The following is a 27510-nucleotide window of genomic DNA, read 5'->3' as shown; positions in this document are numbered from 1 at the left end:
TTCCACGTCAGTGATCCTGGCTGAGCCGCACAACCGCGTGGCAGGGTCCGTGCGTGACGGTGAATGATCCGCGGGGCTCAGGAGCCACGCAGGCTGCCCTGGCGCCCGAGGGCCTCACACAGGCCCTGGGTAACGCCTGCTGGATGGAATTAGAACACAAATCGGACCTACCCTCTGACCACAATTCTCTGACGCTAACCTGGTGTCCTACAGTTCGGTTCTGACGCTGACCACCGAGTTAGTGCAGAGCCCACAGGTGAAGGACTCAGTCCCTGGGATGGCCCCGCTTCAGTCGCCAGCCACAGGTGGGGTCCCAGGCCGCCCACACCTCTGCTTTCCTTGGCTCCCTTCAGTTTTGATAATTCGCCAGAATCACTCACAGAGCTCAGGCGTGTGCTCGACTGAAGACAGCAGTTTATTATAACGGGTACAACTCAGGAACAGCCAGACGGAAGAGACGCACAGGGTAGGTCCGAAGGGTCCAGAGCACAGGAGCCCCTGTCAGGGAGTCAAGATGCCTCCCTCCTGGTCCACCGATGTGCTCACCAGCCAGGAAGCTCCCCCAGCCCTGCGTCGTCCAGAGAGTTTATCAGGGTGCCTTACGCAGGCCTGATTAAGTCACTGGAACTCCGTCTCCAGCCCTCTCCCCTTCCTGAGGGTAGGAGGTGAGGCTGATGCTCCCAGCCCTCTAATCACTTGGCTGGTGGGCCAGCCCATCCCTTGAAACTATCTAAGGGCCACCCTGAGTCACCTCCTTAGCGTAAACTCAGGTGTAGCCAGGTAGGGCGCCTGAACAAAGACGCTGCCGTCACTCAGGAAATTCCAGAGGACTTGAAGCTCTGTGCCAGTAACTGGGACCAAGACCAGACCTGCTCTTTGTTATTTCACAGGACCACTCTTGCTGCACACCGCACTGCTAACGGGCCCTCGGAGCTGGCAGCGTGTGGCCCCGAGTGGTCACTGACGGTTGGTGGGCAAAGCAGAAATGCCGGCCAGGCTGCCCTCCGCCCAGAAGCACACCCAAGGGCAGGGAGGGAGAGAGTGTGAGTTTAAACAAAGCCCAAGTCACTCAGCGGCCCTGCTTACAAGGGGCTGCCCAGCCTGGGATCCACCACGGGCCAACCATCGGCGGGGTCCCCAGATGGTGGCCGAGGCCCGGGCAGATGCAAATGCTGTGGGAGGCGGGCCAGGGCTGCTGCACGTCTCCGTCACTGTGACTGCTGCCTCCTTGCCCATTGCCCACGCTGGGGAGCGCACCATCGCCTGCAGGGTGGAGGCCGGGGGCACTTGCCAGAGGCATCTGCCTTGGGCATTTTCTGCTGAACATTTTTATGAACACGTTGGATGAAGAGGCAGGAGGCCTGGTTATCAAATTTATAGGAACTGCAAAACTGGGAGGCAGAGCTAATAAGTTCATGGCAGAATCAAGATGTTTAAATATTTCAACAGGACAAAATGATCAGGATCACATTTAAGTCCTAGAATTGCAAGAATTGCAGTTCTTTTGAGGCGTTTCAAGATCGTCTTGTCCGAACCACGTGTCTTACCAAAATTAAGGTCCAGGGAGTTTCCGTGATTTGCTCAAGGTTTTACAGCAAGCCATCCACACCTGGAGGCTCAGAAGCACCTTCAGCCCCACATATCCACACTTGGCCTCTTCTCCAGAACCAGGTGCTCACTCAGAAATCAGCATTTCCTTTAGATAAGATAGAATCCCCATGGCTACAGTCTTCCTGGAGTCTCAACCTGAGTTGGCGTTTGTTTCTCTTCCCGTCTCACATTGAGCAAGGTCAGACTGGATGTCTTCTCTTCCTGCAGTCTGTCAAATGACGGCGTTATGAGGGAAGGAGGGAAACAGGGAAGGAGAGAAGGAAGGAGGAAAGGAGGGAGGGAAGGAGAGATGGAGCAGAGAGGGCGGGAGGAAGGAAGGAAAGAGGGATGTAAGGAGGGAAGGAGAGAAAGAAGGATGGAGGGAAGAAGGAAAGGAGGAAAGGAGGGAGGGGGAGAGGGAGAGGGAGCACTCTGAGTGAGGAGTTGCGCTGAGGGATTAACTTGGACTATCTGGTTGAATCCTCACATCAACCCCGTGGTTGCCCCACATGAGGACACTGAGGTGTACAGAACTCAGCATATTTGCCCAAATTGAGGTTTGGACCTTAATCCATCCAGCTCCACAGTCTGAGCTTCCCCCTACCTGGGTGATGCCATGACACTTGTACGTTGACACCTGAGTCAGTGGGTGGGTGCCTCAGACCTGCCCGGTGTGCACCCCTACAAAAACCACGCAGTCTTCTGAAGCTCCGTCTCTCTCTTTCTCTCTCTCTCTCTCTCTCTTGCTCTCTCTCTCCCTCTCTCATAGATAGAACAATAGAAAGCCACTTACCTTTGAACTGTCACAGGCTGTAATTTCTTTGCCAGGGCGACTGTTCTGACCTCAGGATGGCTCCACTGAGAGACTCGGGAGGTGGGAAGAGGCATGTCTGCGTGTCTGACTGGCCTCAAGGCTCACGGCAGGCGTGCCAAGTCCAGTGGCCTGAGTCCTCTCAGACCAGATAAACTAATTACATTTTGTCATCCATAAAAGGAAAATAACGACTGGACTTGCGTGTTTAGAATCTGGTCTCGTGCGTTTTAACAGATAATCTGATGCCCTCGGCACGAGGGCTGCAGACTTACCCACAGGGACAGACGTGTGTGCACACGTGCCCACGTGATTAGCGCGTTGCCTGGACATGCTCAATAGCCTTCCGAGGGCTGAGGCGAGGGGCAGAAGGGGGAGAGGAGCCCCTGTGTCCAGGGAGCGGTCACCGTAATGTCTCCAAAAGGGTGGTGGACAGAGGCAGGGAGCATGCTGCCTCTCGGAAGGAAGAGACCCCAGGGCTGTGGCCCCGGACTGGGGGACCCTGGCCCTGGGAGAAAGACTGGACAAGACCAAGCCCCTTTTCACCTGGAAAATTGACCTGGAAAATTCCCAAGACGGTGCATCGCCCAGGCGAGGCGCGGGCCATGCAGTGAAACCATTTCCTGACGAGAGACCTTTCCCCTCGACAGCCAGCAAGGCTTGTGGGACCCCAAGTAGTGTGCCCTCAGGGACACTGCCTCTCACCCTTGTACAATTTTGACTTGAGCTAGTTTTATTAAAAGTATTAAAATTTACTTTTTGTTAAGGGTACCAAATTCATTCACCCATAAGAATATTAAAAATATATTTAGCAAGTTTGCATTTGCTTTCAACCAGTTCTAATTGAACTGATGGCTTCGCGGTCTGGAAGGTGTCCAGTGGTTTTGAATAAAATATTTTGTTGAATAAGCTATAATACGCCATCATCGCTGAGCTCACACATTCCTATTAATCTTATTTCAAGTTACAACAATACAAGTCCTGTTTCCACACTTCTATTTTTAACTAATGAAAATTGATTACAAAGAAATCCTAATTATACCTTTTGGAATATGATACAATTGCAAATTCACAGTTAATTTTCTTTTTTCGAAATTCCACATAATCGCATGAGAAGCAAAGAGTGTAAGTTCTCTTCAAATAGTTGGTCTATAAATAAGATTCCCTAGTGGGCTGAGCAAACATTTTTTTTCCTTTGCCCATTTTGTGTTAGGTTGGATTAATCCATGTGACAACCCCGGTGAGTGAAAACCCTTGTTTAACATAGAACATTGTATATTCTCAGCACATCGTAAAAGTGGTAACTAACGTATTTCCACAGTAAGCTGGACAGACGTGATGGGAAAGCCATGCGCCTGGTGGGCATCGGGAGGCAGGGACTGGCCTGGTCCTGGCCACTAAGTGATAGTACAACCTTGAGTGGTCCCGTCTCCTCCTCCCTGCGTACAGGAGTTGTGCAGACTTGCCCAATAATCCGGGGGGGGGGCGGGGCTGCCCTGGGCATTGCAGGGGTTTAGCAGCACCCCCGGCCTCTACTCCTGTGTGCCAGGACACCTCCCCAGTGGTGGCAAGCACAGATGTCTCCAGACAATGCCAACGTCCCCCAGGAGCTGTCACCCAGGATGAGGGCACCGTGCTAGACGTATGTCAGAAAGCCCAGACGTGGATGGTGTGAGCGAGTTTGTGCCCCACGCCTGGGGTGAGGCTCCTTTTGCAAAGAGCGGGGAATGTGCTTTTTAAATGCACATTCCCTGCTGTTGCCAGACCCCCTGGCACTTAGGGTGTCCGTATGCAGAAGGCACTGAGTCACGTGCTTTTTGGTGCCCTTCTCTTTACGATTGTCAGCCTCGGTTGCCCTAAGTGCCCTCAGAAAGCGAAGGCTCTCTAAGACCCGTGGTCTACTGATGGAATTGCTGAGAGAACGGGTTTGCACCTGCCCTTGTTGGAGTCAGTGGGCGCAGGACCTGAAGATGGAGAAGTGTGGGGCGGGGCCAGCCCGGGAGGAGGCCCAGAAGAGGGGTCCGTGGGGGCAGAGCCAGGCTGCTCTCCACGGCCGGTGTAGGTGAGATCTGTGCATCATGGCTGAGAACAGGCTGCATGGGAGGGGACAGGAGTGGGGGCTGTGTGGACCTGCTCCCAGGCAGGGCCAGGTCAAGGGGGCACATGAGAGTAACTGTTGGCATTTGGCCAAACATCTTCTTCCAGCAGCAAATGTCGAGGGGTTTTAGAAGGATGTTTCCAGATGCTTCTAGAATAAAGTGTAGAATCATGAAGAGATCTATCAAATGGCCGGTTAAATAACATAATGCAAGGCGTGGAGTTGGCGCTAAATAAGAGTGGGCCTCTCCCTCCCTCCCACCGCCCAGTCTGGTGAGGCCAGCTTGTGGCTCCCTCCCCCCGTGCCCACACTGGGCCTGCCTCATGCCCGTTCCCCTTGTGTCCTGGGCCTTGGCTGTGGCCACCCTTGTGCTGGGGGAGGGAATATATCCGGGGCTGCCGGTGGTCCAGCTCTCTACCATTCCCTGTGTAGACAGCCCAGGGCAGGGTCCCAGTGTCTCCCATTGTCACTGAAATCTCCCTTTTGGGTTAGACCTCACGACAACATTTTCCATACCCTGAGTGTTGATAGAATAGTTCTTCCTGTAACTGTCTTCCACAATTTGTCCAAAATGAAGGCCTTTCTGAAAAAATAGAAGGAGGTGTGAGCTCCAATGATTTGCTCAAATGGGAAGGCTCGCTCCATTGCCTCCCTGAGGACTGTCTCTAGGCATTGAATGCTGACTCTCCGCTTGTTTCCCCATCGGCCCTGGTGGCAGCTTGGGCGCATTCGGCCCACATGTGTACCCCCCCCCCGGCTGGTGCCCACTCAGTTAGGGCTTCAGTCTCAACTCTCCCTCCCAAATGCAACAAAGCAGTTTGCATTCCAAGAGCAAAAATCTCTGCTTTCACCATCACTGGGCTGACTGCATGGGGCTTTAAAAAGTTTTCAAAGAATGTTTGCTTTCTAGTTCCCTGGAGGGTTTTTAAAGGTTGCAATGAAAAGCAGTTGGGTCTCCAGGGCGCAGTTAACTCTCTGTGTCTTGTGCCTTGTGCCTTGAAGGACGGAAGGCCGCGTGAGTCCCCGCATGAGTCCTGGGCCAGAGGAGGCGGAGACAGAGGACAAAGTCAGCAAGACACCGCCGCCCCAGATCCTCCTGCCCCTGGAGGAGAGGGTGACCCACTTCCGAGACATGCTACTGGAGAGAGGGGTAAGGACCTGCACGCAAATAGTGGCCCCTCAGAAGCCAGAACTGAGTAATCGTCCCCGAAGCCCGAGCGACACTTCTCCTTCCTCACTGAGCTTGTGGGATCAGGCTGAGGGAAATTCAGGTGCCAAATGATGTGAGGCCAAAGCAACATGAACAGGAGCCCCTGCCTCTTGTCTTAACGGAGAAAGGGGAGTCTTGCAGGGTGTGGTGGCATCTCGGGCAGCTTCCTTCACCTCTGAGAGTAAACAGGTGCGGGTCTCCTGGAAGGGGCAGTGTGCAGATGGGTACGGGAAGCATCCGGCAGTCACGATAAGATGCCTGCTGGACCCCGGCCACGATTCAGGGTCCGTGCATCCCAGAGGGATGTCCCTATGCTTTTCTTACTCAGGAAGGGACTTTCACACCTGTGAATTAGTCCAACTCTTTTTAATAAAATTAGGATGTCTTAATTGTAGTTCTGAATCTCATTTTGGATTTAGGGGGAAAAGAACATTTTATAATCAAATCTCCTTCCAGTGACTTTTATTTCCTGCTTTAACTTTTGGGTATAAAATGAGCCAGATACGATAGCTTAGCCCGGTTGGGTTTCTTCACAAAATGAGACTGAACGCAGGAGGCAGTAATGGGAACCTATGTGTCATGATGATTATAATGAACCCTGTAAGGTCCTTGGGAATTCAAAAGCCAATTCCCTCTGCAGTCAGCACCCACCCCTGACTGCCTCCTGGGCCCGCCTCTCAACAGCAGGTGCAGCTGGGATTGAGGTTCAGGTGGAGGGAAGAGAGAAAGTACGGGGGCTGCGTGTGGAGACTCCATCCTCCGCCAGAGCAGATGGTCTGGGCAGGGACCCTCAGAGTCAGGGCTGGAGCACTGGCACCCGGGCAGGGTGAGGCCATGGGAATACAGGGAAAACTGAGACGGTCCCAGCTCTTGAGAATTATCAGAGGGAGGAGCTGATCCCAGCTCCCCTCCCAGGGAGACGCCTCTTCCTTTGTACTATGGATTTTAATACACGCATCGCTTTATCTGTCTAGTCACTCATTCAAAAATAAAATACAGCCCTTGCCCACAAGAGACTGGAAGGAAAAGCAGACTTGTGAACTCAAAACTACGATGCAATATGTTAAGCCTAAATTAGCATTTATGCCAAGTAACACAGAAGCGCAAAACAGGGAATGCCCTGAACATACACAGGCACACGGGAACAGTCCCTGCTAGAGATGGATGACGTGCTTTTCAAAAAACCCATGATTTTAAAAATTGTGTTTATTAGGCTAAAATTGTATTTTGAAAAGGACTGTAGTCGCATCTACCCCATACAAATTTCTTGTTTTTCAAGCCATAGGGATGATTGGATTAAACTAATCCTGTAATTTGGAATGGCCCTTGAATCAGCAGGCCTCTCCTCCGTGCTGTATGTGCTCCGCCAGGCCCCTGGGACTGCACCATGGACCGCAAAGGGACGGGGAGGGCAGCTGAGCCCAGCGCCAGGCCAGGCTCTCCCCTTGCCATTTGCTCTGCCCCCAGCTAGTTCCATCCTCCCTCTGCTCGGCTCCTCCCACTTCAACAGCAGACAGACATGCCAATCAAACCCGCTTACCCACTGGGTGTGCTGAGTACCACAGCAGAGAGAGAAGGAACCAGGGAGCATGAGGGTGGGTGTGTGCTCCCTGCTCCTCTGGCCTCTCCTGCCCCTCGAGTTCCTACAGCAGAGAAATGGGTCTGGTCCCTGCACGCCCTTTCTCCAGGCGGCCCGAGAGGGTGCCTTTAGAGCCATCACTGCCACCCAACTGGGTTGCTCGTTCTGTGGCCGTCAGACTGTCCTCGTGGAGGCTTGTACCCAATGTCACCACTGGTCACCACCTCTGGTGGCCTCCCTGCACTGTCTCACCCGCCCCCTGCCCCTCCTTCCACTCTTGTCACAGGGTCCCTTGGTCCCCTCCTGCTGCCCTCTCCTTGCTGACTGCTCTGTGTCTCTGTCAGAGTTACTGTGCGAGGCCACAGATCCTGGAGGGTCGGACTCCCTGAGGCTCCTTTGGATTCAAGCCCTGGCGAGTGGTAGCACTCAACGATCCCCAGATTCCCTCGGTGTCTCTGTAGATGCTGCCCCGGGACCCGGCTCTGGTCTTGCCGCATGTGCCCCCTGAGCCGGCCCAGTGCTGACCCCAGAGCCAGCCCCTGGAGCCTGAGAAGGGTTTATCTTCTGCAGCAGCTGCAGTTTCCTTCTCCTCTCCCTCCGCTCACGGTGCCCAGAGCACCCACAGGACGGGGCTCGGGGCATTGCCCATGTGAAGGTGACAAAACAGAGTCTTCTCCCCACAAAGTCGCCAAGACTAGGATCCCTCTCCTCTGGAAACCTGTGAGCTGGAAGCCCCTGAGTTTTGTCGCCGTGTTCTGTTAGCTGTCAGTCAACACACAAGAGGTTCTCCACCCTTAGCGAGCGCCCCTCTTCTGATTGCAAAGATGATGCCAAAATATGTGTAATTCCAAGTGTCTGCATAGACCTGGCCAGGCTGTTCCGGTTGAATTCCCTAGCAGGACACGCGACCTGTCTCAGGGAGACGTGAGGGCATTATAAACATTTGAGAAAGATAAGCAAGTGTTCTTTCCATCTTATTCATGTCTGAGTTTTCCATCTCCCTGTTTTGGAAACCCACCATGCCCACTTTACCAACACAGCATTAAACAAACCTGGGTGGGAAGTGAGGGCTGCCCGGGAGACCCCCTTTCCCTCTCAAGGCTGCTGGCAGGCTCCATTTACGTGGTCTCTTGAGTCATCCCAGTGGCCTTGGGTTTACTAATGAGATTCTCGGTGCCTTCTTGCCTCGTTGAGGAGGGTGATCCTTTCAGCCTAAGATTCTTAGGTTCTTATATATGAGAATCTTCTAAACATGAGAATTGGCAAGAACAACATGGAAATATAAAGCACCACCCCCAGTGCTCTGAGTTCCCCCGGGAGAGAGAGACTGGAATGCAGCCTAACCTCCTTCTTATGAGGATTTCAGAAGAAACCCGCACACAGCTCGTGAACAGAAATGACCACTCTGAATTTACTGCTGGTATTATACAGTGATGCCACCATTTGTGACTTCTTGACTTTATAAAATATGCCAGCAGATTTCATATGTTACTCACGCTCATGAGAATTTGATAGCTCAGCCCATAAGATTTCTAGTTGCTTAAAAATGAGGCCCAGAAAGGTCACTTTTTTCATGGACTGAGAGATTAATAAGATTTTTTATTGCATTTGTTCAATGCTTCAGTTCAGAAATTCATGTACTTACAGAGTGATGAAGCTGGGTCCTGTGGATTTCCACTTGTTTACAAAGGGCACAGTTTGGGGTATTCTGTGGGGATTATGGATTGGGAAGGGGCCTTCAGCTTTATGGCTTTGGAGGATGTAAGTGATGGTTCAGGGAAGGTTTGGTTCTGGGTTTTTAGTCGTCAAACCACAATGGAGCTTTCTGTTAAACCTCAGTCTATAAAGGGGCCATTTTAATTGAAGGGTAGATTATTAATTGAATCCTGCCTATTTAGGTAAATGCATTAGAGACATTTATTGAGAACTTCCTCCTGTAAGTATCCCTCAGAAGTAGGTACGGCTTTCCCAGGGGCCAGGAGAGAAAGGACATTTCCAGGACCCTAGATTTTACTCCGGGAACTCTGGGGGCTGCATCTGCCATCCTCTCAGAGGTCCCTCTGTGGGTGACCTTGGCCAGCCTCCCGGCGGTGGGCAGCCTCAGGGAGATGGGCTGACACTGTCATAGCTACGCAGGTGAGGCCGCTGGAGTTTGGACCCAAGTCTGTGTCTGAATGAGGAACTCACAGACCGCATGCTCACACTGGCTGGGCCACAGTGGTCGCTACCTGCGCTGAGACAGGTGTGGATCATGAGGTCGTCAGTATAAAGTGAGTACAAAGGAAGTGGAGGCTCCTTACTACAGGTCTTCCTGCTAACGGGGCGGTGTGGGGGGGTGCCTTCTCCCAAGCAGCAGGAGGGGCAGCCTCGTTCCCCCACTTCTGAGGCCCCCCTCTCTGGTAAGTGATGCCTGGTGCCCCTTTCCCTCAGATGCGTAAACAACAGGCTGTAGCAGGCACCTGGGCCAGGACACATGCTGGGAGGGCTCTGTCGTGCTCATGGGCAGGGAGCACGTCCCAGGAGAGATGGCCCTGGAGACGAGGCTCGGAGCTCTGTGCTCCAGTCCCGGCCACCCACGGTGTCGACTCCGTGCAGTGAATCTGCGCTCCCGGGGAAGCTTATCTGCTTCCTGTTCCTATGGCAACTCTTCAAAGTCTCACAAGGCGCATAGTAATACCGCTAATAACATAAAATTATGCTATAAAAGGAATGCATGCTTATTATAGAAAATTTGCAAAATACAAAGAGTATAAATAAGAAAAAAAATCACCTGAAATCCTACCCTAAAAGACAATTGTCATCAATGAAGTACATTTCCTTCCAGTCTTTTCTTTAAAAAATAGATTTTTAAAAAAATATCAAGAATAAACATTTTTATCTTGTAGTGCAACCAAGATTGAACTGTAATTGAACGTGGCTGAACCAATTTTTTTTCTAATATAGTCAATTTCATAAGGTTCAACCTAATTTATAAATTTGTATACTGTTTTCTCTTTTTAAGCATTTTTTTTAAGTATTAGTATAAACTTTTGGAAAACATGTTTAATGAGGGCACAATATTCAATTCATTGTCAGTTCAAAGATCCTACATTTCCATTCACTTAGTGTCTTTCCCAATTTTGCTATTTTAAATAATATTCTGGTGATCATATTCATGCATGAGCTTTTGTTTGTGTGTGTGTGGGCTATCAACATTGGACCTATATTACCAAATTGTTTTTTAAAAAGTCGCTTTTATACAATGTATTCTCCCAGTAGCAATGTTTGACAGTTCCTGGAAATTGGTTTTGCCCATAGTTCCACCAGCATTGAATAGTAAGAGGGATAAATATTTGCAACTTATTATTTTTTGAATCTGGTTGTTCTTTTCCTTGGATTTATGTTTTCTCTTGGCTTCTATGCTGTGGTTCCTCTTTTCTGAATTGACTGTCACGGCCTTTGGCAATTCAGCTCTTCGGATGCTGTTAGAGTGCCCCCGGAATCAGTGTTAGATCACCTTCTAATCATCAGGATGGCCTTGGGGGGAATAGTGGACCACCCACTCTAATTCTTAGAATGGGATTATAACTATCCCTAATGTGAAAATAACCCTCAAAAGTAAGCTAAATCAGCTGAGGGTGTTGTGCAATGACAGTATAAACTTTTATTTATCCACCAAAATAGAAAAAAAAACTGCAATGGGTGAAATCTGATGAGCACTGGGAGAGGGGGGGTGGGAGTCGGGGGTCCCCAAGTTCGGGGGAAGCAGCAGGCCCCATGCTCACTCGGGATTCATCTGCGGGTCACCCGGCCTCATGGGAACTCTCCATGTGCTGACCACTCCCCCCCAAGTGGTGGGGACTAAACATCTCCAAGGGCAGGTCTCAGTCACGAAGAGGTGGGGACCAGCAGGTAGACCCCCGTGTCCCCGTCCTTGGTGGGACAAATCTCAGGCAGGTTCTCATGACCCATCCAAGGTCCCCTGGCGGGACTGCACCCAGTGGCCCACTGTGGTCACCTGCTCATTTATGCATGGTCGGTGGCTTTTCTCTTTCCACATGTTAGTTCTCAGTACGCCTGGAATCACCTCCCAAATGCACCGCCTGTGTCCAAGCCCCTGTCTCGGGGCTGCTTGTGGGCGATGCTGGGTGATGACACTGCCTCACAGTCAAGGGTGAGGTGCCGTGTCCACCTCAAGCCGCCTTTAATTGTCAGGAACTCCAGAGCCAGAAATAAAAGACACAGCCATGCGTTTCAGGAAATTGGTAAAGAGGATAATGGCGTAAGTGCTAATTACAAAGAACAAGACATTTGTTATCAGCCTGAGGCTGCAGGCAGAGTGAAGGGCGGGCGGAGAGGAAGGCAGAGGAAGGACATGTAACAGGGAGAGGGGTGGCCAGGCAGCTTCTCAAAACTGAAACCCGTCCACGTGGAATTGGGATCCTCAGGGCTCGTGGGAGATGGCTGTGGGGTCCTGAGGAGAGGGTCTCGGAAGGAGTCAGTGCGCGAGTGGGTGAGCTGTGGATGGAGGAGGAAGTTTTGGGACATGTGGGGGCTGGAGATGGAGAAGCCAGCAGGCAGACTGGACAGAGTCATAGACAAGGGACCACGGCCCAATTCTCCAGCCCCTGTCCGCTGGAAGCAGAGGGCAGTGGGCTCAGGCTGGAGGGAGATTCGTGAACCTTCTTCAGGGGCCACTGGTCCTCCTGCATGGCTCATGTTCACCTACCCAGTGGTCTTGCTGCCCCTTCAGAGCGCCACACCTGCTTCCCTGCCGCCCCCACCCAGGTGAGGACGGCCTCTGCTCCCTGGCTGAGGCCTTGGGTGAATTTCTCTGAGGCCACGGGAGACCAGGGGGCACCAAGGATGGCAGGAAGGGGAGAGAGGGCGCCCTGGCCAATGGGCCAACTGGTCTGCAGCACATGCTGGGGGCATGTCAGTGACCAGGGACGGGACGGGTTCCCAGTGCCCAGCCCAGCCCCGCTCCTTTCAGCTGCGAGAGTCTCTCTCGGGCAGCCAAGAGCTCAGACCGCTCCTCACACACCTTTGAGAAGTCTTTCTGTCTGTCTTTATCTTTCTTTGTGTCCCTAACATAACACAACATAATATAACATAACTCGATGTCCCATAGGAGCTTCATTTACTTGTTTACGTTTAAGCATTCTGTGGAGGTGTCCTATCCCCGGGGACACAGACTGAAGAGAAGAACGAATTGAGAACAGAGACGGTGATCGCATTTCAAGGTCTGGCTTTCTTGTCATCGAGAGATGAGCGTGATTGTAACAGATTGCTCCCTTCTGCAGGACATCTACAGTCACAAAAACCAGAAGGAAAAGTGGCCTCTAGTGATGAACAGTCCATGCTCTGGGTTCCAGATCACTATTTACAAATGCCAAGGCAGTAAAGAGTAAACACAGTGTGTTTGATAATCAAATTTGGTCAAAAACGTCTGAAGGAAGTGGATGTGTGTTTGAGATGGACATTATCCCTGTACAGAGGCCCTGAGAACACCCAGCTCCGCGTGCCCGAGCTGAGCCGGCAGCTGCTCTGGCTGGACCCCTGACAGAGCCCGGGCAGGAAGCAACAATGACAGACGGGCGGGCGGCACAGACAGACGGACAGACAGACAGGCGCGGTCACCTGCTCCACAGGTGCACAGACAACCACGACTGCCCATCAACTGCCCCAGGAGGGCGTCAGAGAGGAGCCCCGGGCCCCCAGCGTTAGCAGAGCGCCTGGTCAGCGTTGCCCGCCTGGGAGGGCCTTCTCAAGGCAGGGTGGTGACCCTCCAGGTCAGGGCTGAGCAGGAGCTGTCCTTCCCTATCTCCCTCCCTTCTCTCTGGTCCCGAGGGTCCCTGATCCGAGGACTGACAGAGGCAAAGGCAGCCTTTGGTTTTGAGGATGGAAGCAGCGTCTGCCTCCTTCAGGGCGGCCCTGCCCCTGCCTGGGGGATATTTCTGGATGTAAGGATTGTGGCCGGCACATCGGACACCAACAGGACTTGCATTATCTTGTTTTCAGCCATAACTGAACTCTCTCCGACCACTCTACTTAAATGGAATCTATTTTTCTCTAAAGTCAATCTCCGGGAGCAACAAAAACCTTTTTTCCTCAGTTTTCCGAGAGGCTGAGGTGGAGCTGGGACTGAGATTGGAACTAGTTCCTTCAGTGACTTTTCTCTTTGTGCACAGGACCCTGGTCACCTCTCAGTGGCTTCTGATCCAGGGGGGCCCCACCCGTGCACCGCAGGTGGGGTGGGGGAGCCGGTGCTTTGGGGGACCCTTGCTGCTGGGGTGGGTGTGCAGGGCAAGGTGGGCCCTGCGTGGGGGCAGCTCAGAGCCACGCTGGCCGGGCAGCAGCCCCGTTAAAACTGAGGGGGCAGCTGGGGCCAGGCCACAGGGGCCCCGGGTGCTGGCTGAACGGTTGGCCAGTCTGAAGGCTCAAGAAAGAGACCCCTTGGGAAAGTGGGAGCTGTGGGTGGAGGGAAAAGGACTCTGGAGGATGAGGGAGCCATTGGGAGACCGTTGTGTTCATCCAGGCCCGAGATGACCACTACCAAATGCTGCGGCAATGAGGTCGTCATTTTGCTGCTTGTTCTGGCGAAACACTTGGGTATTTTCCAAACAAGGTTATTTTCTCGGAGAGAACACTGAAAACAGCTGTGAAAAGAAGGGCCCAGCTCGAGCGCCCACAGAGAGGGTACCAGCTTCCTCCCTCTGAACTGCAACCTCCCTCTGCCTGTCATCACTCCAGCAGTGGCGTCTGAGGTGCAGACAGTGCCACACAGGGACCCTCATGTGCCAACTAGCCACAGCGGCAGCCTCTGCCCCTGCCCAGAGGTTGATGCTCGCTGACAGTTTCCATTTTACAGCAGCATCTGCTGGGGCTGGGAACTGCCCCCTAGCCTGCGTCCACACTGCTGCTCCTTCTCTGGGCCCATGTTTTAAATGACCAGCTGTGATGTCTTCTGTTGTAGAAATGGGAACAGATAGCAACTCAGACGCTAATGATGAATTAAAGGAGAGTCCGCCAGCAGGAGAAGCACAAGGTGCAGGGGGCTGGAGAAGAAAGGGCATGGCTGCCAGCCCAGCTCCCGGTGACCCGCTGTCCATATTCTCATGACTCTGGGTGGGTGACACTCCAGTGGAGGATTAAATAAAGAATGTGCGTGCCTGCTAATGGGAGGCTAGCGGCACAGTCCTCCAACAGTGTCGGATACGCAGTCCCGCCAAGACAGAGAGCTCCACCCGCACAGACGGCGCCCGGTCCCCGGGTGGTCAGCTCACTGACCTGCTCAGAGGCTTCTGGGCTTACAGCTGCCAATTATCAGGAGGTGACATCAAGGTCCCAGAACATGGTTCAGGAGGGAAGATGGAGCCATGCATCACACAATCAGGCTGCAGTGGAAGGACTGGACTTCTGCACGAAAGCGTCTGAAATTGGCTGAAGAATTCCGCTATTCAAGGGCCAAAGTCCATGCAGAATGTCAGAGAATCACAGAAGTGTCAGGCACGATGAGGGACAGAGATGACTGTTGAGAAATGAGGGCCATGGCAGAGAAATAATAATGTGCGTTAGTCCTGGGGACCTGCTGTGTGGGCAGAATCCCGATGTGGCCCCCGAGATCCCCACCCCCAGGTATGCACATCCTGAATAATCCTCTCCCTTGAGAGCAGGCAGACCTGTGAATAGGATGGGGACTCGCTCCATGACGATGTTACATTATGTTATATAAGGCTGGGTCTTATATAGAGATTCTATTGCTTTCTGAAGAAGCAAGCCGCCCCACTGTGGAGGCGGCCTCATGGCAAGGAACCTCAGGTGGCTTCTTGCAGCTGAGAAGAGTGCCCAGCAGACAGCTCAATTGGTGCCCCATAGAATGAACTTACTGGGCAGCGAGACTGTGGGGACAGGGAGGGGGGGCTTCTATCAGAAGCAAGTCACACAATTGATTGTACTGCACTTATCAAGAGGCTTTCTTTGGGAACAGCTCTGTCTCACAGACAAGGCTGTGCCCACCTGCAGGCAGTGGAGGACCCGTTTCACACACAACTGTCCAACCTTCCCTCCTGCTCCAACCTCCGTCCCAGGTCCCGCACCTGGGCGTCCCCTCTCTCAACCACTGCCACCTTCTCTGAACGTCACGAGCATCTGTGAGCACGGCCCTCAGGTACTATGGCAGTGTCTGTTTTATCATTGTAAATTACAGTCACTGCAGACATGTAGAGATCTTGCCTTAAATAGAGATTGTAAATTCCTTTGGAGGCAAAAACGATATATATACATATATTTTTAAATTTATTTTATTATACATTTAGAACTCCCCACATTCTCAACATACTGGTACAGTTAGTTATGTGGCACCAATTCTTAATCATCTTCTGCCCTCCCTACAGGGCTGGGACCTTCTGGGAGGTTCACAGATGCCCATTTGATTGAGCTGAATCGAGGCTGCCACAATTTCTTTCCATAACTGCCCTAATGCTCCTGTGGTCAACTGTGTGCCATCAAAGAACAAAGAATCATTCTGCCAGCTGCTTTCCCAGAGAGTCCCTACCCCCAGTCCCTGTGATGTATCAATGTTCTCAGTCAACTGAAGAAAATCCCTAGTGGGGCCTAGGTCATCCCACCTGATAAAAGAGATCATGAATAGTGAAAAAGGGCCTTGATTTTTTATCATCAAAGATGGATATTGTCAATTAAAAAAATCCATGTTATGATGTACCAAGTTAAGCAAGTATTTATTGAAGAAGTACTAGGAATACTTTAACCTGTTCAAAAGTAAAACTGTGAATGGGATTTTGGTTTTACAAACTGCCACTTAGCTTCCCCTCTCCTCTGTGCCCAGGCCAGGGAGTGGCCTTCCTAGAACGCACATCACGTCTGTCTCTTCTCCCGTTGCTCTCCAGATAAGGTCTAGGTTCCTAAACGCACCTTGGAATCTCCTGCCTCTGCCCTGTCTCTGCTGCCTCTGCCTGGCTGCTCGTGGTCTCCTTCATTCCCAACCATGTTCAACCTCCTGCAACTCCCGCCTTCCCCGTGGTTCATGGGTCCTGGCCTTTGCCCCATAGACATCCCCGCCTGGAACATCCTGTCAGGTGATTTCACAAGGCAGGAGGAGTATTCGTGTTTCAAAGTAGTCAGCATTCTAGAAAACTCCTCTCCGGGAGGATATAGAGGCCCCTTTCCTATGTCCTCTTAGCTCCTGGGCATGTCTCTGGTCCAACACTAATGCCTCTCAGTTCATTAGTCCACTTTCTGCCTTACTCCGGACCATGGGCTTCCTGATGTCAGGGGCTTGATTTAGTTTAGCTGAATACTCAGCACCCAGTGTGGGGCTTAAGGCATAGTCAGTATTTAGTCGATGTTTTTAAATGAATCAATTACTTTTTAAATGACTTGAACATTTCCTTGCTCTATCAGCTGAGACAGTCCAGAAGCAGCAATGTCTCAGCAACAGTGAGCACCCTCAGCACCCAGATCGTGGTTTCTGACACTGTTCTTCAACAGAAGGATCCAGGACTTCCTGGAGAACTGGCTGATTCTAGGGCTAAGGCGAGAGATATACAAGATGAGCCTGGAGCATCTTGAAGAGCTAGAAAATGAGGAAGTGCCCAAAACACAAAACGATGGGGGTATGCCCAAAGGACACAGGAGCCAACCAGAACAGTCTCAGTGGCCAAAGCTGGAACAATTTGAGCAAGAAAATAAATACAGTCATGTTGGGTTATAACCCAAAGTATGAAATAGATATCCATGAGTCCCTATGACATAAAGAAATGATTGAATAAATGAGTAAATGTGGGAGAATGGACAGATATCCCACCCAGAAGATTCCAAATAACTTACATAGATACCCCCTCCCTAGAGATGGAACATAATCCCTTACGTGTGGGCTGCACATAGTGACTTTCCTCCGAAGAGTGCAGCGTGGAAAAGGGAGAAAGAGTAAATTTATAGAGGAGAGAGCTGGCAAACACGACCTCAGCCGGGCGGCCCAGGTCGACATCCACAGTCATGAGTCAAGCTGAGGATGTACCTTGCATGAGGAGATGAACCTGTTCTCCAGTCTTCCTCTCAAAAGCCCATAACCTTAGTCTAATCATGAGAAAACTAAGATAAATTCCGGGAGTGGGGCATCTTACAAAATACCTGACTAGCCCTCCTCAAAACCGTCAACATCATCAAAAACAAGGGAAGTCTGAGGAGCTGTCAGAGCCCAGAGGAGCCTAAGGAGACGTGACACTAAATGTCATGTGGTGTCCTGGGTAGAATCCTGGGGCAGAAAAAGAAAATTAGGTAAAAACTAAAGAATTCTGAATAAGGTGTGGACTTTTATTGAAAGTAGTGTATCAATGTTAGTGGTAACAAATCTAGCCTACTAATGTAAGATGTTAACAGTATGGAACACTGGATATGGGGTGTATGATAACTTGTGATATTCTTGTAACTTTCCTATAAAACAAAAACTATTGTAAAATAAAATAGTTTGTTTTTAAAAATGAGCTACCTCAAAAAGTTTTAAATGTTGATTGAAAATCAACTAAAATGACATTAATCTCAGACTATTTGCAAGAAATTGCCCTCATTTATGGCCTGCGGCCATAAGTTTTTACAAATGTCATTTCTCCTTTCAAGATGCGACATTCAGAAAGCCACAGCTCCACAGATATAATTGGGGCTTCAGATCAGTGGCACATGGCCCTGGAAGATATCCAAGGAAGAAATAGTGTCATGAGTCTAGAAATTAAGTGTTCTAACGCTCTAAGTATTGATTTTCTTAGAGAGTTTGACATGTCTAACACTTGTATACAACACTGCATCCCTAAACCGGTGGTCCCTAATGCTGTGATTTTGCTATTGATCATTTCCCATGACTCTGGGCTCAGCGTTAGATGCTAAAAACAGCTCTATTGAATATCTTTCTTCAGGTGTCAGCGTTTTCTACCTGGGAGAAAGAATTACACAAAATCGTGTTTGATCCGCGCTATCTCCTGCTAAACTCTGAGGAACGTAAACAGGTAATGTGATGGTGGTGGGGCACGGTGACGGCTGTGGAGACACAGCATTAAAATGACGCTTCATCCCGAGAGCCCTGCTCTCTATCAGATGCTTGTTGTTTTCCATTTGTCAGTGGGGAAGTGTTGTAGACTGAGTACTCTCTCTTGTGAGCTGGTGAACAGTAAGGTTATGGGTGCAGAGGAAGATTATCCTGGTAACTGTTCTTAGCAAACCGTCTGGTCGTGACCCCATAAGACAAATACTCATATTCAAAGATGAAAATGCAAATTGGAAAAAAATGCAAATTTTGGGAACCTTGACTGCATCCCAGATTACTGTATTTAAAAGACTTGAGGTCTTATGTACTAATAGTGAACTAGGAGAGGGTCCAGGAAGCAACAGTAGCATAGGAAAAGGATGGAAGTTTCTAGAAAGCAAGTCCCCAGAAAAGCTGGGAATAGGTCAGAGATAGCTTTGAAATGGAGAACATGTTAGACAGAGATTTGACAGGGGTCTGCCCTAGCTTGTTCACAAATTAGTTCTCGGGGCCAAAACTGTTTCCCAGATTAACCGGACAGATGGAGGGACAGGCTGTGCTGCCCGGCCGGAGGGGGAACTGATGCCATAATACATAAGCTTGTACAGCCCACCTGGGGGTCTGGGTGGTCCACGGAGCACATCCAAGAAGGGCCCTGAGGTAAATCCCGAAGATCCAGATTTCCATGCATTCCATCCCTGTCCCAGTCCTGTCTCTCCCTCCCTCTGCCCTTCGAGTGAAGAACTAATGCCCGTGAAAGTGTGTCAAGAGCGGCCCCTGAAAACAGAAGAGCCACGAGAGTCATTCCAGAGGTCTGTTGCAGTGGGCTGGTAGGCGTCCACTGGACTTCTCAGACAGCAGAGTCTGGAGAAGCCTGGGTGAGGGGATGGAAAGTGCGATTTTGTTTTCAATTCTGTCGTTGGCTCATGGAGTTCCTTTACTCTTATGCCAAGAGGGTTCAGTGAAGCGCCAACCAGGCAGAGCCTCTGAGTTTGGGCGTCAAGTATTTTTTTCTATAGCCGAGGAAAACTGTAGACTTTACTCATTGGTGATATTTCACCCTTTTGTTGCAATATTAAAAATCAGAAAGTTCATCTATTCAACTATGAGAACACATAGTGAGAAGCCTGTTTATTTTTGTGACAGAATCACTTTATGCCAAAGTTAAGATCCACAACCTGGCTAATATCTATTAACAGTCAGCACACTAACAGTGACACACCTGGAGATCGTGTGTCACTGACCTGTTGTGGTCAACACGGCGAGCTCTCTCGTTCACAGATGTTCTCAGAGGCCATCAGCCCCCTTGAAGGAAGCTGATTAACTAAGACCTCCCCACCCTCAAAGAAAAGCCCACATGATGATTTGACGCTGAAGTCACATCTCTTAGGAGGTCTGCCCTCCTGATGTCTGGGCCAGTGGTCATCCTGCAAAAGACTCTGCATCCACTGGGGCACAGAGAGGCTGGAATTCTGCAGGCCATGGTCAGAGAGGGCAGGTGCTAACTGGGAGGGGCTGTGTCTGCCTGGGCTGGGACATCCTGGGACGGCCTGCCTGCACCTGGATGTACACTCTGCAGACAGAGCAGACTGGAGTGTGAACTCACGCTGAGAATCCACTGTTTGGGGAAAGCCTTCAAACATCCCTGTGGAAGCACCCAGAGAAAACTTCAGGCCTGTCTTACAAGACTGCAGCTTGGTCCCAGAGGGGTGACGAGGAAGAGAAGGAAGCAAGCTTCACCGGGAGCTGATGCACGTCAGCATCCCAGAGCCCTCAGATTACACACCTGCGTTTGGAAGAGAAACCAACCCCATCGAAGGGGAAATGTCGCAGTTTGCATAAGGAGTGGTACTGAAGCTGAACTGATAAAGGAAACAATATTTGGGCCCCATTCAAAAAACAGTCCTACTTATGAATAAAATGAGTTAGCAAGCTTCAAACCTGGAATGTGTATGGGACCTACTATCCCATAGGGTTTTCATGGGGAAAGCTAAGGCTCATGGTGTGCAAACTGCAACCTGCCCTTTCCTGGGGGTCCTGCAAAGGAGAAGTGACTGAGCCTAATCAGAGAGGAGGGGTCGTCAGTGGGAGTGCTAATCAGACCTGTTTCTATGGTGACGGAGAGTGTTTCCTTTTATTGCACTAGAACATGCCATAATGAGATAATGGCCAATGGTATCTCTTTTAAAAAGTCATGCCCCACTTTGAGTAAAACTGGAATAATTTGTTAGAGAGAGGAAAAAAATGTGCTACATTAAATTATAGTGGCATAAATAAATCAATAGAGCAAAGGGAGAGGGAAGAGAGAAGAATCTGATTAGATGGCTAAACGGTTCTAGGCGGAGAGAGAAGCAGATCTTTCTTTCGAGCTCTGACCCCACAGCCAGCCAGCATTTCTGTCTAGATTTAAAATTAATAGAGCAAAACTCTGACTAATGATGGAGCCACATGTTTTTATTTGGATAATAACCCTGCATTCACCTTTTTTATGAGTTTAAATTATAAGACAACTGGAGAGCTTACATTACCACTTGCCTTGAAGGTGAAATAAGCCAATCATATTCTTACTTAAATATATACGCACGGGTACTAAATTTAAGTCCTGTTGGTGAATATTTCATTGCACTGCTAAGTCTTCAGGAGGCGAGTAGCATTTTGTATTTATAATCCTATAAAGGCTTGCCATTACTGAAATGGAATCCAAAACCAGAAGACAAAGCCAGAAGAGAGCCACTTCTGCATGGAAGGTGACGGAGGCTTTAATCTGCCGGGTCTTCGCTTCCTGACTCCATCTCCTTGGCAGGAATGCGGAGACTCCCTGAGCACTTGGGTCAAATTTTAATATCTGCCCTGGGCATTGATTGGTTGGTACAGAATTGCTGTTTATTGGCCTTATACTATCGTATGTGGAATTTTTAATAATCTTTTTATTTATATTTGCATACACATTTAAGTTGTCTCCAGTTTGTTTTCTTTGTGATGTTCTTGAGGCCTGGGTAGCCTTAGGAAGGAAAAGCTATGTTTCCACCCCCTCTGGCTTTATAGTCTATAAATGACAATTTTCCTGATAATAGGATGATGAGTGGTCTTCGTCTAACCGAGGGAGGATCATTCTATGGACCACTGCAAAGAGAGATTCCACAGTGTCATGTTGTTACGTCAGCTGCCAGTTCCCCTGAGAAACTGTCCTGGAGCTGTGAATGGATTTACCTACCCGACAATATCCATATCCTCAACCCTAGGAAGGGGGTTTTCCTGTAGGGTTGGCCTTCAAAATACACTGCCTGTCAAACCGGGCAGCATGCAGTGTCCTAGAGTCAGGTCTCCTCTTTGGGCATTTCTACCTGCGGGCTCCATGACACCCTCAGGGGAGGCTCGCCTTGAGCCCTCCTGGTGAACCAGACCCCACATTCACAGCGATCTTCTTGGAGACTAGAGTGTAGGGAGTCATAGATGCTGGGGTGACTTTCTTTTCACAAGTTTAAGTCACATCTGGAGACTCAAATGCCAGTAGTTGCCATATGAATTGACTAGAACAAATTACGTTACTGGTTTTATCGGTGGTGACGTGCAAGTCAGCAAGACAACGTGTGTCTGTACATGCTACTCATGAAGTTCCAAAACGAGAAACACGGTGGCCCCTGGCGCTTGCATTTCCAGGCTGCAGATCGCTTCCTCTGCGCCTCTTGAGAGAGCTGCCCAGTCATTCCCAGGATGTCTCCAGCAGGGCTGATTCAGTTGGGACCCTGAAGTGGCACGTGTACCTGAGAAGCATACTGGCCTCTAGGGGATCGAGGGTTCATTATGGAGTCGCTTGGTTTCGTGGAGAGTGTCACGGTAGCTCCAGCAACGGTGAAAAATAAAGCCTCCAGTTCTCGCTACTTTTTCGTGTAGTGTTTGAAACGTAGGATTTCATTTCTGATACGCAATCTTGTAATACTTTTCTTTTGTGTGTGGTTTAAGATATTTGAACAGTTTGTCAAGACAAGAATAAAAGAAGAATACAAGGAAAAGAAGAGTAAATTGCTGCTAGCCAAAGAAGAATTCAAGAAACTTCTAGAAGAATCTAAAGTGTCACCCAGGTATGGAAAAAGGAACGTGCCAGGCAATTTCTGGGGCTGGGAATTTTCCAATCATCATAAGAGGGATTTTAAAGTCTGCTTAGGTTAAGTCATGTAACCTAACGTTCCATGGACATCAAAATTGCAATTTTAAAGATCCATTGGAGAGAGAAGCCAACTCCCTCTTGTGTTGTCAGTGAATGAAGCTCCAACCCCTCCTTCTGTATCGGTCCAGCAGACAGTGCTCTTTGCTAACCAAATGCACCACAGTCATTCTGTTTTTCTGCACTATGTGGTTTTAAAAATGTCAGCAACCCTGACTCCCCGGCACAAATAAATAATCAATAGGTCAGCCCTTGAGTCATGAGGTCTAACTTCTGATCTAATGATTAAGGAGTAAAAATGCAAAGCAAGCAACAAGAACAGCAGAATAAACCAGCCAATCCCCTCAGTTCCAGACACCTTAGCCGTTGGCTGGAGTGTACAGTGAAGATCTGACACAGGGGCTAAAGGACCCAGTGAACTGGGTGCCAAAACTTACTTAAAATAGTCAGGCATTCTTTCTGTGAAATAAAACAAACTAATAGGAAAATAGAAGTTAGAAATTAGAAAAATACATAAGCTTAATTCTTCTTTAATATTAGCTTTAATTCACTGACACAAAAAATAATGAACATTTTAGAATTATAAAATTATAACTTTTATAGGTATAAAAGTGACTGATTTTAATACATTTTTACTTTAGATTGGGATATTATTTTTGAGTGGACATATTTATTATCATTTTGAATAATATAAATTCAACATTTTTTTTAAATAGAACTTAATGTTTGCTTTCTATGAAGATGTAGGCGTCTATATTTTGATCAATAATTGGTTAATTCATTTGGTCAATAATTGGATAATGTAAGTTAGTGTTGGTTACATAGTCCTCGTAGAACTTCTCCAACTAATTAAAGGACAGATACTTTCTGAATGGGAAAAAATTAGCATGAATTATCCCCATCACAGAATGCTAACCTAAGAAAGTAAATGTGTGTCTAATGATTTGTAAATTGTGATTTTCTATGGTTAAAGTCACCCTGATGAACGCTGGGTTCTAGCCATGGCGTCCCTTTGTCCTCCCACATGGTGACCCTCGGGGGGAGGAAGTTGGTTCTGGAGCCCCCTACCCGAAGATACACCCCGGCCCCCTCAGCCCTGGCTGTGGGGTAAGGTGCTGGCCTTTACCAATAAGGGGTCATCATCTGAACAGGGGATGGCTGCCCCAGCCTTGCTGGGCAATCAGGAGGACGTGGGAGGTGCTGCACGTGGAGAACACACGTGGTGCTCAGCAGGTAGGAGGACCGGGGACGGAGAGCTCACGTCATTCCTGTTATTATCGTTAAGGACATTTAGCTGATGTTCTCTGTCTGTGTGTTAACAGTAAGCCAGCATAGCCCCCTCTCCTGAATATATCATGAAGGCAAAGGAGAAAATGTTCAGAATGTATCGAGCAATTAAGAAAAAGATCACGGACACACAGAGAGAAGGAAAGTGAGAGATGGAAACGGAAAGAGAGTTAAACTTACTCTTCTTTACAATTAGATTTAATTGCCTGTTTAAAAAAAAAATGTGCACTGGGCATATATTACTTTTATAGTTATAAAACTATTTTTTATTTTTTTGTTTATTTATTTTTTTGCTTGAGGAAGATTCGCCCTGAGCTAACATCTGTTGCCAGTCTTCCTCTGTTTTGTATGTGGGTCGCCACCACAGCATGGCCACCGACGAGTGGTGTGGGTCCACTCCTGGGAACCAAACTGAGGCCACCAAAGCAGAGCACACCAAACTTAACCACTAAGCCAATGGGCAAGCCCCTATTTTTTATTTTAAAAGTCGCTAATTCTGCAACATTTTCGAAACGTTTTTAGATCTTCTCTACGTTTTCCTCTCACTGCCTCACAGGCATCCTGGTAAAGTACGTGTGGTCCAGATGGCTGCACATGGGATGGTAGGTGAGGCGGAGGAAGGCCGTCCTGAGCATCCTGAGAAGCAGCCTTGTGGGTCTTTGCAGCTCCACCAGTTATCCCAGGCTTTAATGCTGGGCAGGGCCTCAGCTCTCACCTGAGAAGCTCTAGGGAACGGGGGCCACAGGGATAGTCCAGAGCCAGCTCCCAACCCTGCCCAGCTCTCAGGGTGTTGGGATGGGGAGAGGAGCTGCCCGGACCTCCCCTTGGGCTATGAGGGCAGGCTGTGGGACTGGCACTCTGTGGCTCCTTCTTGAAGGCCACCGTGGCCTACTCCTTCAACTGCAGGTGGGCCGTGTCCCCAGTTGCCAGAGGGAAAAGGGATTCCCAGTGCTGATGCCTCAGATGACTTCCCCAGACCTGCTGGACAGTTCTGCAGGGTCAGCGGGAAGCCCGGCCCTCCCCTCGGGCATGGCTAAGGGGCCACACAGAGTTTTAATTCTCTCTTTCTTTTCAGGAACACTTCTTCAGAGGTTCCCCAGATAGGACCTACGTGGAAGGGGCCACTGCCCAGCCCCTAACTGAAAATGCTTAGGGTCCTCTCTAGACAAGTGAAGAAAATAGGCCCCCAGTGATTCGCATCTTGAGAGGAAGGAAGGAAGGAAGGAGGGAGGGAGGGAGGGAGGGAAGGAAGGAAGGAAGGAAGGAAGGAAGGAAGGAAGGAAGGAAGGAAGGAAGGAAGGAAGAGAGGAAGGAAGGGTCTTAGTCCGTTCAGGCTACTGGAACAAAGTACCATGGACTGGGGGGCTTAATCAACAGACATTTACTTCTCACAGCCTGGAGGCTGGAAGTCCAAGACCAAGGTGCTAGCAGATTCAGTGTCTGGTGAGGACCTGCCTCCTGGTTCATAGACAGCCGTGTTTTCCCTGTGTCCCAATTTGGGGAAGGGTGAGGAAGTCCCCTGGGGTCCCTTTCATAAGGGCACTAATCCCATCATGGGGCCCCACCCTCATGACGTCACCTGACCCTAATCACCTCCCAAAGGTCATACCTCCTATACCATCACATTGGGGGTCAGGCCTTCAACATATGGAATGGAGGAGGACACAAGCATTTAGTGCACAGCAAGGAGGGAGGGAGGAGGGAAGGAAGAAAGGAAGTTGAAAAGCAGAGAGAAGCGCTTTTCTTTCAGAGAAGCGTGTGCGCGAGCATGACCCCAGAGCCCCGACAGGGAGACAGCACTGCTTCAGAGGAAGGAAGGAGACTGCTTGTTCAGTGACTACAAAGAGACGAGTCTACTGGTTACTCGTCTTGTCTCCTAACAGCCATGTCGGTATAATCTTGTTGTTCATGTATAAAAAAAGCGAAGTTATAATAATTTAATACAATAATCAAAGGTCTGCGATGAAATATAAAACTCTCCACAAAGAGAAAGGGGAGAAATGAGAGGCTTTCCTGGACAAGGCAAGAGCTCGCTTCCCCTTCCCCCGGGGTGCCCTCCCACAGCTCAGCCTGAGGCTCCGAGGCCAGGGCCCTGGGGCAGGGAGGCAGGCCAGAAATGTCAACAGGCACCGGCTCCTCCAGACCTCAGCTCTCCATAGCTGTCACCATTCCCGGCTTCCAGTCCAGGCCTGGGAGAAGAGAAAGCCGTGGGGACCCGGTGCTGGCAAAGGCTCCATTTGTCCCTGCAAAGGTGCGGCCACTCTTTTTGCTCTCTGAGCTGCCCCAGCCCCTGGGGACTGGCCTCACCGGGCTAGGCTGGCTTCATTCACATTTCCTCACGTGGGACGCCCTGGCCTGGCAGTTAGGGATTCATTCAATCAATATTTGGGAGCTTACCGCACATCGGCCATGGCCTGATATTCAAGGTGTTCAGTGGAGAGCAAAGCTGTTAATGGTGCTTCCACTGGAGCAGGGAAGAGTTGAGTAATACTGTACAATTAAGGCTTATTGCCATCAATAACTGTGACAAGGGCCGTGAACGAATGACACGCAGTTCTCTGACCCTCTTGATAGGGCGAGTTTCCCTGAACGAGACACCCTGGTCCTGAATTCTAATGATGAATGAGCTGTAAATGAGGAGGGAAAAAATAAGGGAAGGGTGTGCTAGGCAGAGCGAACAGCATATTCAAAGACCTGTGGCAGGTAGGAGATTGGTGAGAGCCAGGGGGGAAGAAGACCTGTGTGGACGAAGTGGTGTTGGGGGGCGGTTGGACAATGGTGGACTCAGAGTGTGAATCAAGGCTGGAGAGGCAGGCAAAGCCAGGCTCATTTCCAGGGACCAATTAGACGGAGACATGGGGGTTCTGCAGGTTAAGTTGGATCAGGACCCTGGGCCCGGTGGGCGGTCACGCCCGGCTTGGGGAGGGTGGGGCAGGCCTGGGAGGCCCAGAGCCATGCCCTGCAGCCAGTCCCTGCCAGTGTCCTGCTCCTCTGGCCCTGCAGCCAGCAGCCGGGTCTGCGGGAGGAGCTGTCTGCCATCTCCAGCCACGCCACCCTCAGTGTTCAGGAAGCCCAGGACCGGCTCTTAGGGAAGGAGTCTCAGGAAACCTTTTGTTTTTCAGGACCACATTTAAGGAGTTTGCCGAGAAGTACGGCCGGGACCAGAGGTTTCGACTTGTTCAAAAAAGGAAGGATCAGGAGCATTTTTTCAACCAATTCATACTTGTTCTGAAGAAACGGGACAAGGAAAACAGACTCAGGCTTCGGAAAATGAGATGAATGTGTGGAGAGTGCAATAAGACTGAGAGTTGCAGGGCGAAGGGGGGACGCGCAGTGGAGGCACAGAGCGGGGCGTCCGCCCGGAGGGTGGGGTGCTCTCGGCCTCGCTGCTGTCTTAGTTCTCAGAGGATTACTGTTTCATATTGAAGCTCTCTTTTGTACCACATTCAGAATTTGATGCATTTCTAATTGCCATGATATGTTGATCCCTTGTTTTAATTATGCAAATTCCTTGTAATATATACAAATTGTAAATCCACTGCAGGTTTGCAAGTCAGCACCCTCTAGAACCATCTCAAGGCATTTTCATGAGATGAGCCGATTATCTGAAACTTTTCTGAAAACCTTTGTGAGTTTCTTGGATTCTTCGGGAGCTCCATGGTGTTGGGGAATTCCTTACTCAAGTGTCCAGGGTCTCCGTCTGTTTTCTGAGTAGTAGCAATAGGGTATTCATCATTACTCGTAGTGACAACT

The 27510-nt window shown here is 49.8% G+C and overlaps 1 protein-coding gene across 1 annotated transcript in view; it reads left to right on the top strand.

Moving 5' to 3' along the window:
• The window catches only part of TCERG1L (transcription elongation regulator 1 like), a 219709-nt gene extending 192673 nt beyond the window's left edge, over positions 1–27036 (top strand). The window contains exons 9-12 of the mRNA XM_058542727.1: positions 5502–5649; positions 18199–18288; positions 22269–22387; positions 26880–27036. Coding sequence (XP_058398710.1) covers positions 5502–5649; positions 18199–18288; positions 22269–22387; positions 26880–27036 — 514 coding nt within the window. The remainder of the gene's footprint in view (positions 1–5501; positions 5650–18198; positions 18289–22268; positions 22388–26879) is intronic.
• Positions 27037–27510: the final 474 nt, after the last annotated feature.

This window comes from Diceros bicornis, chromosome 6, assembly GCF_020826845.1.
Source record: "Diceros bicornis minor isolate mBicDic1 chromosome 6, mDicBic1.mat.cur, whole genome shotgun sequence".
NCBI classification, from domain to species: Eukaryota; Metazoa; Chordata; class Mammalia; order Perissodactyla; family Rhinocerotidae; genus Diceros; species Diceros bicornis.
The sequence above is the reverse complement of the archived record's forward strand: the minus strand, read 5'-3'. Positions and strand labels throughout refer to the sequence as shown.